The following is a 16,873-nucleotide window of genomic DNA, read 5'->3' as shown; positions in this document are numbered from 1 at the left end:
GTGATGAGGGAAGCAGAGATTAAAGTGATGCACTTTGAAGATGGAAGAAGGGACTAATTCCAAGGAATGCAGGCAGCCTCTAGAAGACAGAAAGGGAGAGGAAACAGATTCTCCTGTAGGGCTTCAAAAGGAACAAGCCCTGAGACACCTTGCCTAATATCAGACTACTAAGCTGCAAAAACTTTCTTTCACAAAGGGTCAAGGAGGGCTGGGAGCACATATGTGCTGCCCACCTGGACAGAGGGGGACCTGTGAGGCTGACCTACAGATTCTGTGGAGGTGGAGAGACATGAGCCCCTTTCTTCTCCAAGCTCTTTGCAGGGTCCAGCAGAGAGTCATGCCACCTGTGGAAGCCTGCGGCCCCAGTTTTGCATGCTGGTGGTGTAGGGGTCATGTTCAGGGAATCTCTGTTGTCCTAACACCTGCCTGGGTCCTGGGGAAGGAATCAGAAGTCAGAAGCAGGAGAAGAGCCTTTGGCCAGCAGGGAAGGGGGGGTGAGGCCCAGGGCAGGTCCATAAAAGATCAGAGCATCTCAGTGCTTTAGGAGGAAGGGGCTTCAGAGGTGGGCCAGCACAGGCTGTGACAGAGGCTAAGCGGACTGGGAGGGGAGGCACTTCTGGGAGACAGCGGGGGTCTACCCCCTGCCCCTCATTGTTTGCTCATCTCACTCTAATGAGGGGGTCATTTCCCCTGCTCTGATGATTCGAAGCCTCTGCCGACACCCACAGGACGGTGACTGAGGCCTCCACACTCCTCAGCATGGATCCCAGCTCCCACTCAGATCTGGGGCCACAGACACCTCTCCCACCCCCTGCCGCCCCTGTGAGCAAGCTGTTCTTGTGAAACGTGGTCATAGTTTGTTAGGAGGACCTGTTTCCTATGGGGATACAAACCAGTGTTGATACCAGTACACACACACGTCCAGCCATGGGTGCAAAGGGAAGGGACAGTAGCTCTGGGGTGTCTCTGCAGACCCGGAGGCCCCGGACGCCAGTCCCCACGGCCACAGCCACATGGGTCCTCCTCCCTCAGTTGAACGAGATGCTGCTGCACAGACATCCCACAAGTTCCACAAAGGGGCCCGACTGTCCTTTCCCTTATACACACCTTTAACGGGTGCCCCATGAATCTCCCCACACCCATTCCCCTTGTTGCCTCCTCATTGGGATGAAGAGGTAGCTGCCTCCACCACTCTCCACATTGCAATAATCCCAGTGGAACTAGAGGATGCTCCCGCTACGATGAGGCAGACAGTCCCGTCCCCATGGCCAAGACTTTTCGTCTCTGGTCAGGCCACCCACACAGGAAACCCTGGATGAGCGGAGGGTCATCCCAGCGCCGTCGTCTGGCCACATGAGGAAAGCAGAGAGAAGCTCCATAATGACAAGGGCTGTCTCCAGGCTCCATCCTAGAAACTGGTGAGTGTCCAGAGGGCTGAAAGGCACAAGAGCAGCTCTGCCTCCCCAGAAGGTTCAGGGATGCAGAAGACGGTACAGATGCCCCAGAAGGGCCCTAGCCTAGCAGGCGTTAGAGAAGGGGCTGATGAGGGGGTCCCTGGGGAAAGTGAGAGCTGTGCGTTCCCAGGGGCAGCCTGAGGAGTCCTTGTCTATGTGGAGGAAAGGTGTGGCCACCTGTAGACCCAGAGCTCCTGTGACCTCCCTCATCCTTCCTTCCTCTCAGGATCGCTCTCTGTGGAGCAGCTCAACACCAACAAGATGACAGTGGCCTGAGAGCATTTCCCACGAAAACGATCTTTGTTCACAATTTACATACATCACTCCAAAGGTCCTGCTCCCACCCACACCTGGCCACACCCACCTCCCCCACCTCCCTAACCCCCCACAATCCCGCTCCCCCTCCCCACCCTGGTGGTCCTGCCCCGCTCCCTTCCCCCCACATCATCCAGGATCAGCACTGGGAGGAGGAGGAGGAGCCCCTAGGCTCCCCAGGGGGCTGCCCTGGGGCCTCGCCCTGGAGGGCCGGCCCAGCTGTTCCCTACTGGCTGCAGTGCTTCTTCCTCCTCTTCCCACGCTTCTTTGTGTCAAACGGGTCACGCTTTCTCTTTCTCAGCTGTGAGGGGCGAGCCAGCCCCAGAGCCAAGGCTGGCCTCCCAGAGACGCTGAGGCCAGCCCCGGGGATGGGCAGCTTCTCAGCAGCGGCTGGGTGTCCACACAGAGCCCGCTTCCTCGACTTGGGAGCGGCTGGTGGAGCTGGGCTGAGGCCTCTTCTCTGAGAGGAGGGGGACTGGGGAACACTCTGGGCCCCCCAACCTCCAGAGGAAGCCAGGGCTGGGACATGCGCAGGACTGAGGGACATCCCGAAAGGCACCAGTATATGCTGAGAGTCTATGATGAAGACGCTTTGGAGCACCTCCTCGTTCTCACTGGACCCTTCCCTGGGCACTCGGGCCTCCCGAAGAGGAGAGGCCTTTCTGAGAACAGACGCATCCCTGGATCTCAGTAGAGGGCCGGTGCGCCTTTGACCCTGGGGAGGGGAGAGCCGTACGGGCCGGAATATAGAGAACTCCTGACGTCCTCCAGAGGGAACAAAGACTTCGGGCCTGCACAGGGCAGTGTCTGTTTGCATGAGCCTATGAAGAGCCTGAGAATCAATCTCTGGTGGGCAGGCTTCATCACTGACCCCTAGATGGGGGTCTTGGTCGTGCCTCTGGGCACCTTGGCCGGCGTCGGACTCAGAAGGACTTGAGGCCATTCCGGGTGCACTGTGACTCAGGGCTGCCCGCACACCGTCGTCCTCTTTCAAGGCCAGGAGTCGTTTCTGCACCAGCTGGTAGGAGGGAGGAGGACAGTGACGGCTCCACACACACGTGTGAGAGGAGGAGCACTGGGCAGTGGGACAATGGCCCTGGTGGGGAGGAGGGGACGGACGACCCCAGGACTCGAATCCAAATACAGACACTGTGGCAGTCCGGCCATTCTCCTGCAACTGATTCCCAGCTTTGTGACCTTCCCTCCCCTCCCGGCTCCCTATCCTCTCCTTCCTTTCACCCTGCACTGCACCCACCCCAGAACGGGCCCTTCCCCATGCCAGGTGTCCCAGGCAGGGGAGGGATGGACAGCGCTATGTGGCCCTCCTGTTCTGGGGCCCTACCTCTCCCCTGTTCACTGGGGTCCCTCTGTGCCCTGGTCTTCCTGAGTGTCCCTTGTGTCCCCTGTTCTACCGGGGATCCCTCCCTCCTCTGGCTCCCCTGGGTCATCTGGGTTCCCCTGTCCCCTGGATCACCTGGGGTCCCCCTCCCGTGGGGTCCCCTGGCTCCCTGAGTGTCCCTCTCCCTCCCCTGTCTCACTTCTTCGGGGGTGAGCCCTTTCTCCTGCTCCAGCTCCTTCTCTAGGGCCAAGAGATCCAGCTGTGGGTCTGGGGAAAGCAAATCTGCCAGGAATCCAGGGTGAATGACTGCCTCCACCTAGAACAGAAAGAAGAGGCTGTGAGCATCCTCGGCCAGGAGTGGCCTGTGAGACAAGAAGGCCAGGAGGGAAAGTGAAAAGCAGAGACCCACCCCACTCCTCCACAAGGCGGGGATGGTCAGCGCGCACACACACACACACACACACACACACACAAACATGCACATACACAGTCACACACAAAAGAGCACATATACAGAGGCACAAACACAGACACAAAGGCATACACACAGATAGACACAAACATATACACACAAACATCTGCGTAAACCTCCCCTAACACCAGGCTCAGGAACAAGGAGCTGAGCTTAAGTCCCAACGGCCTGAGCAGAACCCAGATCTTGGGTGCTGAGAGTTCCATGCCCTGGCATCTTGCAGACCCCAGTCTCCAGGCCTAGCCTACTTTGGTGACAAAGTCCTCCTGGGAACACAGCTTGTCGATGTAGCTTAAGAGATCCGGGTCCGAGTAGGTGCCGTCCTCTTCCTGCTGCAGCTCATTTCCGTCCTCTCCCCATTCTGCATCTGAGTCGCCTGTGGCTGAGTGGACGGGCCCCACCAGCGCCTCCATGATGTCCATATACTCCCTCACAGCCTCAGGTGGAATGTCCTCGGGTGCCTTGGGCTCCGGGGGTCGCTGGGACCCGTGTGGCTTCGGGCGGGAGGGCTGGGCCCTGGGGCCGGACATCCTGGGAGCACAGGCTGCGGCAGAGCAGGAGGAAGGGAAGGAAGGTGAGGGGCTCCCGGTCCACCTCCTGACCACCGAGCGCACGCTGGTGAGGGCACTGTTGGGGGACATTGATGTGGGTGTGGGGGGGTCAGGACCACATGGAGCTTCATGCACAGTTGGAGGGGGGAGGTAAGGGGGCATCTAAGAGAGTCACATATAAGGAAGTGGGGAACCTCCAATTTTCCAGGGGTGTCCCCATCAAGCCCACTTCTTAGGCAGACTTTGTGTGCAGTCCTTTGACAGGGAGGCGTGAGAGAAGTTACAAGATTGACCAAGTCAATACCCCGTAGTAACAAAGGGCATCTGAGACCCCACCCCCCACCCCCCGCCTCGGTGGCTGTTTTGCTTGAAAGACCAATGCCCCTGTCTTGAAGGAAAATGATCCACATGGGAAGAGTGGCCAACCCTGGGCCCCTGTTACCTGTGCGTTCAACTCCAGTGGGAACCTGGGTGGCCGGCTGAAGGCCCACTTTCGGGGCTGGGGGCCCCCGAGGATCCAGCTTCGGTGGGGCTGGAGGAGGCAGGCCCTGCGCGCACTGCATCCACCGCAACTGCTGGATCTGCATCTCCTCCTCTGCCTCAAATTGCATGAACCTGGGGTGTGACGGAGGCACAGGCCATCCTGAGAAAATGGCCTGGGTTCTGGAGCCCAACAAAGGCAGCCAAGAATGAGGGATTGGGAGAGGATGTGCCTTGGGGCTGTCAAGGCCCTGTGAGGTGCTGTCCACAGCAGAGAGCTGCTCCTGGAACTGATACAAGATCTGGGACCCTTCCTGCCTCACCAGCACTGGAGAGCATTCAACAGCATAGAGCCAGGTCGCTGCATTGAACCAGGTCAACGGGACACGTGGCTGACCCAGGGGGCACCCTCCCCATGCCCCCCATCCAGAGCCACATGAAGGGCTGACAGCCAGAGGCTGGAACAGGCATGTGTTCCCCACAGGGGTCCTTGCCCAAATCCAGGACCCTGGGTTGGGACTGAGAGTTCTGGAACGTAGACCTGGAGACAGGGCTCAGGAGAGGCTGGACGCTGTGGATGCTGAGCTTAGAGGACAGGCCTTCCTTTCCTCTGAGAGGTGCTTGTTTGTTTGGTTTTGTTTCTTAAGCCAAGGGGATTACCGTGGAGCAAACACTGGAAGGGCCAGAGACCCTTGGGCTGATGACAGCTGGCTTCCCCAGCCTCTTGAGGGATGCCAGGGTACCCACTCAGGCCACTTTTCGTGAGGAGAGGGGGTCCCAAATCTATGTCAGTGGCCGCCAGCCAGCCACCACTAAGGAAGCAGCAGGCTGGCGGGTGGAGCTCTTTCCCCAGCCCAGCCCATATGGCCGGAGTTGGACCCCTACTGGACTCACAGCTTCACCCTGCCCCGTCCTGAGACCTTCATGTGAGGGCAAGGGTAGGTCAAACTCAGGGGAGGGCAGAGCTCGTGGTGGAGGAAGGACAGAAGACCCAAACTCTCAAGGTGAGGGAGGGGTTTCTGGAGGACTGTAGGGCCTCTGGGCTGCGGGCCCCCCGTTCCGAGCGACAGCCCTTCTCCTTTGTCCTCTCTGATGAGCACCCCCACGGCCAGACCCTGCCCTCACCCACTCGCCTCACCCTCCATGCAGCCCCTGGGCCCAGGACGCTGACTCACTTTTGCGCCATCTCGTAGTAGATCATCCGGTCAGAGTTGCTAATGTGCTGCCATTCCTGCACGGCCCTGCACAGTCCCTCCTCCAGTGTCATGGTGGGCTTCAGGCGGGCCAGGGATCGAAGCGCTGGGCTGTAAGCACTCGGGGTTAGTCTCTGTGCCCAGCCCAGCCCCCACCTGCCTGACCCCACCCACCAATGTGGACCACACATCACTCAACACAGCATGACTGAGCAACAGGAGAGTGAGAGGCAGGTGTCTGGGAGAGCAGAGACAAGCCTTCCCGGCTACGGCTGTCACCGCCTCACACTCACTCGAGGATGACCATCCACTCCCAGGCTAGAGCTGGGACACTGTGCCCTGGGGAGCTCTTTTCCTCTTCAAGGCTGCCTTTTCATAATAAAAATCACCATCATCAATGAGGCGTGGCATGTGCCAGGCAATCTGCTCACACTTCATAGATTAGCCCAAGGAGTCTTCTGCACGGTCCTCTGAAGGTGAAGTGTGATTGTCCCCTTTTTACGAGGGACCGCAGGTTTAGGATGGAAATGCCTGCCAGGCTCACAACTCTAGTGGGAGAGAGCCCATGCCCTTAGGAGAGCTCTACCATCACCCTGTTCCTAGTGGAATTCTCCACATCAACAAAGTCGAGGCGTGCATGAAGCGCTCTCCTGGGCCCCGCGCTCCTCCCCCTTCTCCGAAGTGACCTCCCCCGGCCACGTACACTCAAGTGCTGTATGAAAGGAGACGTCAGCACAGGAGAGTGTGGCATCCACTCCTTGGCTCCTCAACTTACACCACGACCCTCTCTGACTGCAAGTCTTCAGGCCGTATTACCAGGAGAATCATGGAAGAGCAAGCTGGCTAGACTCACAGGGGGGTGGGGTCAGTTGAGATAAGGCACATTTCAGTCATGATGTCATGGACTGGCAGGCTCGCCCGTATGACTGACAGTGTGCCTTCTCCTGGCGTGGACATCGCCCTCACACCTCGCTTCCAGTATCCCTAGAAACCTAACCTGCGAGTCCATCCCCAGTTCCTCTTTATCTAAGAGCTCCGATAAGCTCATGACCCCCTGAGCGTTCACTCACATGAGAAAGCAGGAAAGAGCTTCTGCATCAGGACTCTGGGGAAGGTGTCTCCGGGCCAGTGGCTTGAGGCGCTGCCACCGTCGGAAGTTACTGTACACGCTCTGGTGGTTAGAGCAGTCCTCCTGCGAGGCATAGGGCTGGTTGGTGTCCAGGCTGCCCTCCCTGGAAGTGCCACGTGGCCATGGCCCAGAGTTCACTGGGCGAATGTTAGGGGCCATCTGGGCAGCTGGTGGTGGAGCTTGAGGAGGAAAGCCTGGGGTCCAGCCTCCCTTGCCAGCCTGAGTAACTCCAACAGCTGGAGCAGTCACAATGGTCTCCATCGCAGGGGTTGCTAAGAATATGGGTGCAGGACATGCAGCACTCCCGCTGAGGGCCCCTGGAGCGCTCCAGTTGAGGGGGCCCTGAGGAACGATAAAGGTCTGAGCCGGGGGGGCCTGCACTGGCCTCCCTTGTGACCTGACTTGTACAGTGAAGTTGCAAGCCCCAGGGGCACTGGGGCCACAGCCACCATTAGCCACCAAAGGCATCCTGGGGAAAGCTGGCAGCCACAGGCTGCTGCCAGGAGGGAATGCGGGGGTGATGAGAGGTGGCAGGTGCTGCTCCCAGGGTGGCCAGTGCTGGGCGCCAGGAATGGGTGGAGGAAAGGACACTGCCATGAAAGTAGACAAGGAGGCACCGGGGTTCATGGTGACATCCGTTCCCAGCACTGCAGATGCTGTTGAGGCAAAGGAAAGGAGTGAATGGAGGAGGAGAATGGGCAAGTGGGACTGAGGCTTTCTGCGGCATCAGAGTGTAAATCTCCACAGATGAGAGACTCTTGGACAAGGGAAACTGCAGCGTGCAAATGTCTTCAAGTGATTTTCATGCCCTGACCTCCAGTTGAGAATTATTCCACTGGTGACCCCACGCCCATCCACCAAGCTCCCTGACCCCTGCCTGCCGAGAAGAAATTGCCTCAGCAAGCACTCACTTGGAGAGCCTCCCTAAGGCACACCCTGGCACCTAAGCCTCACAGGCTGTCTCCCAAGACCTGGAGCTGTGTGGACATCTGCTCTGTGAGAAATGCCCCTCAGCCGGCGTACTAGCAGGTGGGGCCTTCTGCAAGGTAAGTTCTAGGCCCCCAAAGGCCCTTTGTGGACAGGCACTGTGTAAAATATTAGGGCCCCACCTCCTCCTCAGTCCTCCTTTTCCTGATGCTCAGTATAAATCCCCTCTTTCTTTCCTAGCCTCACAAAACAAAACAAAATGCTGGAAAATATCTCTAATGGAATCCTGATACAAACCCATGACACTGGCCCAGAAAGCACCTGCATCTCCGAACAACCCACAGCAGATACGTAACATGGGCCAGGTCCTGCCACCCCTTCCCCAGTGCCCAGAGTCACTGTCATCAGTCAGGAGTTCTGTTCCTAGGGGCTTGGGGTGGTCTGAGAAGTAGGCGCATGTCCCTTAGATTCTGTCATTTCACAGCCAGTGATGGCTGCAGAGGATTAAACAAGGGCCAGGGAATTGTCATGTTACATTGGTCGTGGGAGTATAGACTGCCTGTGGTCCTTCCCCTTCCAGCTCCCAATAACGGAGAGACAATCTGAGATGCAGGCATAAGCCAGATGCCATGGCGATCAAGTTGTCTGAAACACATCCCTGTTCAGGAGAACAAGGTACACACCACGGTGCACCTAACTCACCAGAACAGATGTCATAGGACGTTTAATAGTAACACAGAAGATCATCTTCCTGATCCTGGGCTACACTCCTTCCCCCTTTAAAAGAGGAAGCAGGCTTCATAGACATTCCACCCGAAACAACCCCACTCCACATCTGTTCCCTGTCCATGAAGGAGTGACCTGAAATAGGAACAAACTCTTCCTCTCAAGGCAGCCTGAGGGTCCACCATGAGATACTGGACAAGATGAAGTAGGTCTGAAGTACTGCCATTCCACAAAAGGAAGAACAATTCAGAGCAACTTAGGAACCTGAGCCCTCTCTTGGCTGAAGTTACTCGTAATGGTTGCCCATCCCCTGTTGAATCCAAGGCAACAGTTACCTGAACTGACAAGTGAGCTCTGGGCTGGGAGGAGTGGACGAGGTGTGGGCTGCGGCAGTTAGAGTAACCCCCTGCCTAGCTCTCGGAGAGGACACTTCACTGCAGGTGTGGCCACACACAGCCCCATTGAATAGTTTTCTCACCAAGACCATCTCTCCCCACGGCCCCCTGAGATACAGTATGCTCCTGTTCAAACCCCTTTGAAAGATATGGTGAGGCAAGCTTCAGGTGCCTGAGGAACACAATACAGCTCTAGGCTTTCCTCATGACCCTCCCTGTGTCACCACCAGGATATCACACACATCCTTACACACACGTTTCAAAGTGGCTTGTCTCCCTTCTAGAAAGAATCAGACTGTCTGCTGCCATCCTTTCTCCATAGCCAGGGCAATTCCTCTGGATCCACCTCCAACGACCCCTCCTCCCCAGGGCAGTCTCAGGTTTCTTCAGGCTCCCCAGTCTCCCCAGGTGAAATGTCCTTGTGCGTCCAGTGCTCTCTTCTCCCTCTACTTCAGTCCAACTAGGTGCCCACAGTTAAGTGTAACATGTGAACCTGAAGGATGTGAGGATGGCAGGGTCTCTGAGAACACACCCCCAGCCTATAGGCTTACCTCCTATTGAAGCCATCCTGCAGGCTTGGGCACGGACTACTGCTGCCTGGTAGCCTCAATGAGAAAAGTCAAGACCAGGAGCCAGAGAGCGACCTGCTTCAGCAAACGCTCGGGATCCAAGTCAACGAGGGACACGTTTGAAAGTAAACCGGAAAATGCGGGCTGAACCGTTCTGCGGTGGGGGAGGGGCAGAGGGCACGTGGGTCGGGGTGGGGTGGCGTGCGCTGGGGGGACATTCCACGAGGGCTCTGGCAGGTAGGCAAGAACCGGAAGTTCCTTCCACCTCCCATAGTGGCAACACAATTGGCGTGTGCCTCTTTAGGCAGTTTATAAACTGTTTTGATTCACGGCACCGAGGTTGAGCATGACAGTCCCTTCCTTTCACGTCTTTATCCATCAACCTAGGTGTTTTTTTTTTGTTGTTGTTTTGCGGTACGCGGGCCTCTCACTGTTGTGGCCTCTCCCGTTGCGGAGCACAGGCTCCGGGCGCGCAGGCTCAGCGGCCATGGCTCACGGTCCCAGCTGCTCCGCGGCATGGGGGATCTTCCCAGACCGGGGCACGAACCCGTGTCCCCTGCATCAGCAGGCGGACTCTCAACCACTGCGCCACCAGGGAAGCCCTGGAGCTTTTATAATGAAGGAAAACTTGTATGATTTGCAACCAATAACTTCATACTAGAGGAATGGTGAGGCAAAATATTGTACCCAGGCACTCGAGAAAGGCAGGCTTCCTTGTTGCTTCCTCCCTTTGTTCAGTCATTCAACCAATTATTTACAAGATTCTCACTCATAATTCTGATACAGTATTTGAAGGACTCTTCTCAAGGCCACTGATACAAAAATTGCACTGTGCAAAAATTAGCCAGTCCCAATACTGCAATCACTTTTGTAATACTTCAAAATCCTACACCCCACAGACAGAGATAATCAAATTAGCCCAAATGTAACTTGGGAAGACCAGTCACAGAAGGGAGTATCTAAAAGTCCTTTGGATCATGATCTCTGACTATTCCTGCACAGAAGGTGGGGGCGGGCATTGACTACTGAGAAAAAACATCTCTGGACATGGATCACAAGCCTCAGAAGACAGTTCATCTTCCACTCAATCACGAAACATTAAAGAAACGAAGAGATACCATGTTTGTGTCTTGTGGAGTTTTCAAGTCTGCACTTGGAGGCGCTTAGTGCTGTTACATGTGAGGGGTCTTCAGAGGCATCCTGTTGAGTGAGAAATGCTCTAATCTTGCATTTGACCAGAAAGCGGATCTGATGATTGAAGTTTCTTTGGGAAGTATTACAAAGTCAGGTCAGTAAGTTGATCCCGCTACTATTTTTGTTGTTGTTGTTTTATTGTCAACTGAAATTCTGCAAGATATTATAAAAAAGGAGGGAGGGAAAATAAAATTGTTCCCATACTACCTGTTGAAATTGGCCCAGATTGTCAACTCTTTCTCAAAATTATTTTTAAAAAAACCCCAAAACCGTACAAAGGAAACACCTGTGAACACGGAGAAAAAATATTCTAGTAGAGTAAATGCGTTGGAAAAACTCTAGGAACGGAGTCAGGAGACAGTATCTTAAGAGTGTTTCCCAGGTCTGAAATTCTTTGCTAGCATTGTTCTTTAACGGAAACTTCAGGTGTGCTAGGAAAAAGAACCTACTGTTTTTTGAAAGGCATTAACAAGAACCAAGGAACGGCAGTCCAAAGGGCATGAAAGTACTTGCCCCAATTTGAGGCTACTGTGCTTACAGCGGAGCTCTCCAGAACTCTTTGTAGCTAAGTGCATGGGTTTCACGAGTGCAATATAAAACTCACGAGTGCACATTTCCCAAGAGCTGGTTTTAAGAAGAGACCGTCACGAAGGTTCCCAGCGAGGAGCGTCGCCAGAGAAGTTCCGCAGCTTGCCCGACCCTCCATTTCTGTCCTCTCCTGCAGAGACCTCCTAGGCCCGCGCACCCCGCGCCTGCACGCCCGCGCACGCCTGTGCACGCCCACTGGGGCGGGTCTCTCGGGCACGGCGGACCGCCGTCCTCCAACAGCTCCCGGCGTCTGCTGGGGCAGTTTGCTCCGGAAGACAGGAGCGCATGCGGGAGCGCTGAGGGTGGGGCCCCAATGGCTGTCCGGCGGGGGAGGGGCCTGTCATGGCGGCCTGTAGAGTCAATTCTAGGAATCCTGAGGTAAGGGGTACGGGGACTTTTCACCCCTCAGGTGTCACCGCTCTGCACTGTTGTTCACCCTGTGGGTTATTTGTGCCCTTGTCCATGTAAGGAGACTCCCCACAATGTGGATTCACGCCCCCATAGAGCTCGATTCCCTTGAGATGTTTACCCCAGGATTATCGGCACCACTGGGGAGCCGGCTGCATGAAGGGTTCAGTGATTGCGGGGCCTACAGTGGGGGCTAAATAGTGTGTGCGAGCTATTAAACAGGTGCCGTTCTAGTCTGCGCGTTGTGAAGAGTACAAAAGCTAGAGGGAAGTTCTTGCGAGTTGAAAACCCTCATCTGGTTCCGAAGGTGTAGCTCAGGTGATTGGAAAATGAGTGAAAATGGAAGGAACACACTCATCGTTTCACTAGTGTCTTCCTTCTTATCATAAAAACATCAGTCAACACTTACGTTCAAACTGCATTCTTTTGTCAGTGATGCGAGCAACTTTGCTGAATGTGGTAATAAGCATGTATTTGTAGTCTGGTGTCAAATCATGATTGATTTGCAAGCATAGATGGGGTCTGTACATACTTAATTGGTTGGTGGGAATCTGATAGGTAGTCAAATGTGTGGGTTGGTTTTGTCCGTGGATATTTGTGTTTGAAGGGAGGTCATGCCTGTGTTTTTGTGAGAGTGTGTAAGAGTGAGCGTTGTATTTGGAGGGTGTTGAGATGTGACGCAGGCATACTCAAGGAGTTGGTGGTTAGGTGTTTGTAATTTGGTGTTTGGGGAAAATGTTTACATGTGTTTTTTTCACCCCTGAATTTGGGGATTTGTGTGTGTGTAATGGTGGATTTGGAAGGATTATCTGCATATGCGTAAGGGCCATGTCAGGAAAAGTAGTGGTGTATATTACTTTGGGTGTCCAGTCTGTTAATTTTGTATATTTGGGGAATGTAGGCTGATCATTTGTGTATTCAGGGCATGTTGTATGGTTATGGGGTGTTTGTGGGTGTGCATTTTCAGGAGCTGCGTATGTATATTTGGATGTGTAGAGGGCAAGTCTGTGACTATTTTATGGGGCTGGTGGATGTTGAATGTGTAGGTATGTTGTGTTTGTATGATCCTGTATTCTGCAAGATGGCAGAGTTCATTCTGTGTGAGAGGTTGGGAATATGGGGTTATGTATACGCCAGTAGTGTGGTACTGTATGTGTATTTGGAACAAAGGGCGTATAGGGTGACTTTATCGTCTATTTGTAGTGTACTGGGTAATCGTGGTTCTATTTGGGACTTGTGGAGAGTTGTGTGTTAAATGAGTTTGTGTGTGTATTCAAGGGGCATGGCCACTTGGAGGAATATTTGCTGAGGCTGTGCATTTGTAATTTTCAGTAGGAGCCTCTTAGGCTTTTGTATTTTGGGAAGTGAGTATATGTGTATCTGATAGAGAGGTGGGGTTCTATGTTTCTACAGGGAAGATGGACAATTGCATTTGTATGTATTAGAAATATGTGATACGGGTATTTGTTAGTACTTGCATATGTGTGAGCTGGCTCCTGATAGCTAGGGATAATTTGATATATGGAAGTTGTTTCATAAATGGTTTGCTGGAGATATTTCCATGTATCTTACTTGTGTATTCTAATCCGTGTGCGTGTCCATCATCAGGTGCATGCATTATCAGAGTTTGTTCATAAGGTATGGAGTTGTTAGGAGTATTCAAAGTGTATTTCTTTGGAGAACGCTAGGGTGTTTATACATGTGTTTGGTAGGAGTAAGAGGTGGTCTGTCTATATATTCAGGGTGAGGGTAGAAATGTATATACACACACACACACACATATACAGTTTGTATGTTGGAGTAGTGGTGGGGAGCTTGTATTCTGGAGAGGTAGCATAATGTATAGTGTTTGGGAGGGGATCCATATGTTCAGGGGTTAGGAATATTTGCATGTGTGTGTCCATAGGTGTGTGAGAATTGTGTATGTATATTAGTAAGACTGCAGAGGTTGTCGGTGTTTTTCTGTTTTGAGTGTGTCTGAGCATTTGGGGTGTATACTCATGAGTAGTTTGTGGATGTGTGTATTTGTGATTTGTGAGTGTAGCAGGAGACTTCGAGTCCTCTATGTGTCTATTTCAAAATGTAATGCCTGAAGAATTTAGTGGTGTTGCTTGTATGTGTGTTCTCAGTATTAGTGAGGTGGACTTATATGGACAGTTGACCCTTGAACAACATGGGTTTGAACCACACGGGTCCACTTATAGTGGATTTCTTTTTCAGTAACTACTACAGGACTACTACAGGATCCATGGATGCAGAGCCACTGCACGGAGGGTTGGCGCCCTAACCCCCAAGCTGTTCAAGGGTCAGCTGTATTTGATAAGTATAGATTATTTGTGTCTGTGTGTGTGTTTGAGTTCCTGGGGCTTCTGGGGTATGTATTCTGTGGGACGTGAGAGTTTAGTTTGTGTGTTTGGAAACCAGTAGGCTGTGTGGGTTCTGTGTGTGTGCAGGAGTCCTGCAGTCTATGTATTTTAGGGCTGTGGGATTGCATATGGGTCTTTTTTTGGGTTGCACATGAGACAGTTGTGTACTTGGTGACCCTGTGTGCTTAGGTACTCAGTGTGTACATCTGGATGGCATATTGGTTGCACATGTTTGTTTTCAGGCCCATGTTGTGTGTGTATATATAGTTGTGAGAGTGGAATGTGAATATTCAGGGTGAGTAAGGTTTCATCTGTAAAAATTTAGGTAGTAAGAGGTGGTCTGTTTGTGTATTTATTCAGGGTGAGGGTGTGTGTTCAGGAGATATATATATATATATATCTATGTACAAACACAAATGTGTATGTGGTGTCCTTTTGGTTATATATCTGTGGTGGGAGTTGAGAGTTCTCCTTGGGGTGTAAGTGGATTCTGTGCACATATTCACAGGAAAAGTTATGGAATGTGCTGGAACTGGTTCATACTGTCTTGGGAGAGTCAATGGTGCATATCTCTTCCCAGCTGTGTGTTTAGTGATGTCAGGTGGGTAGCTTGAAATTGGTCCTGCTGGGAATATTTATACCATGTAGATACCATAAGGGAAGTCTTTCCCGCCTTTCTCGGAGAGCTTTTTATCAAGCACTTAGCAGCGTACCACTGATGTGCGTGTTTGGATTGTGTATGTATGAAGCAAGAATATTTGGGCATCGGTGGGTACGTATGGGACCCTCATGTGAATTGTGAGTGGGGCATCTGGGGCTATGGGCCCTTGTATATGTGCATTGACCCTGGTAATTGTGAATCATTGCATTGCTCCTATCAGGTTGGTCTGTTCTTTAGGGCCAGAGAATCCCCACAAATGTTGTTGATTCCCAGTAGAAATCATGCAGATGGATACAGGGGTGTCTGTACCTTAGGCAGGTGGACACTCCTTCAGCATTTGTGTGGTCCTAGCATCTGGGTCCCTAGAAGGGGGCGCCTGGCGGACAGATGGCCATGCAGAGCAGAACCTTCACAGGTGTGTTGTTGGCATGACAGGCAGCAATCAGAAAGTCATGGGGCTTCCTGGATAGGAGGTCAGATGACCAAGGGCTCTCCCAGGAAAACCCCCTGAGAATCAGTTGGACAGCTACAGGCGTTCCTGGCTCTTCTGTGGCACAGCGGACGTGCAAGGACACCCTCCACATGGGGTCCAGAGCCATGTGTCCCTGAGCCCAACTGCCCCAGGGTGGTGGGAACTGTTGCATATCAGGCTGGTCAACTGTATCACTAGGTCTCAACCAACCTGTCTCATGGAAACCTAAGTCCTCACGGATAGGCAGGACCTCTAGGGATCACTGAGCTGACAAGGACAGAGGTAGGGAGGCTTTGTCACTGAGGGAGAGTTGGGGACTGAGACCTGGAGAGCCTGGGGAGTCCCACTCTGAGGAGATGTGGCTCTGATGTTCCCAAACCCTTTAGACATGTTCTCTGTTCTTTTCTGAAGGCTCAAGATGCTTCTAGCAGTGGGAAGCTTATCTCAGTTTCATGTTTCTCTGATAGGATGAACTGACCCTTTTATTCACTCTTCCACATCGAGCTGCAAACCCATCAGAGGGAACCATGTGATCGTTGTAGCCACCAGCTGACCCCACAGCCACCTTGTGCCTGCCTTGGACCCACCCAAGCATTTCTGAGCCTTCTTTATGGTGAGTCTTGTGGCCTTTTCTCCCTCATTGTGACTCCTCCTGCCAATAAAACATGCTGTGAATGTTAACAAAAGGAAAGCTGCACTAGAATTGGAGTCTGGAAGGCCCGTAGAGGGAGCTCTCATGCCGTGCCACTCATCATCAATTACCCCAACAGGAAGAGGTCATTTACTGACCCCAAAGAGGAAGTGCAACCACTTTACTACCCCAGCTGGAGGAGGGAAGACTTCCTTCCTGGCCAGCAACAAGAAATAGAAAATAGAAATAGCTAATAGAAAATTCCGCAGTTTAGCCAATGAGACGCCGTTGTCACCTGAAGTTTTACTTTCCTCCAGTGAACTTTCATTTTTTCCCTTGATGATGACTTTCTTTCCTTGTCCCACCCTCCTTACTATACAAGTCTTCTGGGACTTCCCTGGTGGTCCAGCAGCCAAGACTCCGCGCTTCCAATGCACGGGGCCTGGGTTCGATCCCTGGTCGGGGAACTAAGATTTCCACATGCCATGTGGCATGGCCAAAAAAAAAGAAAGCCTTCCATGTTGTGTAACCCGTTGGAGTATCTCCCTTTCTATCAGATGAGATGCTGCCTGATTCATGAATCGTTTAATAAGGCCAATTTATTCAAAATTCAAAGTAAATCTTCCAATTTACTCCGTTAAATTTTGTTTTTTAATACATTGGGGGCATGCAGAGGTGGCCACTAACAGTTTAATATGTATCCCTCCAGAAATGTTCTGTATAAAAATATGTATGTGCACTTTTCTAAAATCCACTCTTATGATTGCTACTGCTAACAAGATGATTTTATGATTAAATGCTTATCTTTTTAAAAAGAAAAAGGTAAATATATTGGTGGCAGTGATGGGATCTGAAGCAAATTTCTGATAACATTTGGGACAAGGAGGAACAGGTGTGGTGCCCACAACTCCTTTGAGTTCACTGTCTTTCTTGCCATTCCTGAAGGTTGTTGGTAAGCTCCTCTTGGTTTGAGCTCCATTCTCTTTGCGTTTGTGCTCCCAAT

General features: G+C 52.6%; 2 protein-coding genes across 2 annotated transcripts in view; one reads left to right on the top strand and one right to left on the bottom strand.

The window, feature by feature from the left end:
* LOC308611521 (uncharacterized protein) overlaps positions 1-16,306 on the top strand; it is a gene marked incomplete at its 5' end in the record, with an annotated part of 78,871 nt that extends 62,565 nt beyond the window's left edge. Inside the window, one exon of the mRNA XM_081260261.1 lies at positions 15,707-16,306. Within this exon, the coding sequence (XP_081116387.1) occupies positions 15,707-15,772 (66 nt within the window). The 3' untranslated portion in view covers positions 15,773-16,306. The remainder of the gene's footprint in view (positions 1-15,706) is intronic.
* Positions 3,543-5,108, bottom strand: LOC308611510 (NUT family member 2G-like). The gene is made up of 2 exons (XM_081260253.1): positions 4,574-5,108; positions 3,543-4,124 (listed from the first exon to the last, which is right to left on the bottom strand). Exons 1-2 carry the CDS (start codon positions 4,740-4,742, stop codon positions 3,820-3,822), a joined length of 474 nt encoding a protein of 157 aa, XP_081116379.1. The 5' UTR covers positions 4,743-5,108; the 3' UTR covers positions 3,543-3,819.
* Positions 16,307-16,873: the final 567 nt, after the last annotated feature.

This window comes from Mesoplodon bidens, assembly GCF_964165515.1.
Source record: "Mesoplodon bidens genome assembly, contig: HAP1_SCAFFOLD_120, whole genome shotgun sequence".
NCBI lineage: Eukaryota > Metazoa > Chordata > Mammalia > Artiodactyla > Ziphiidae > Mesoplodon > Mesoplodon bidens.
This window is presented reverse-complemented; position numbering and strand designations above follow the sequence as displayed.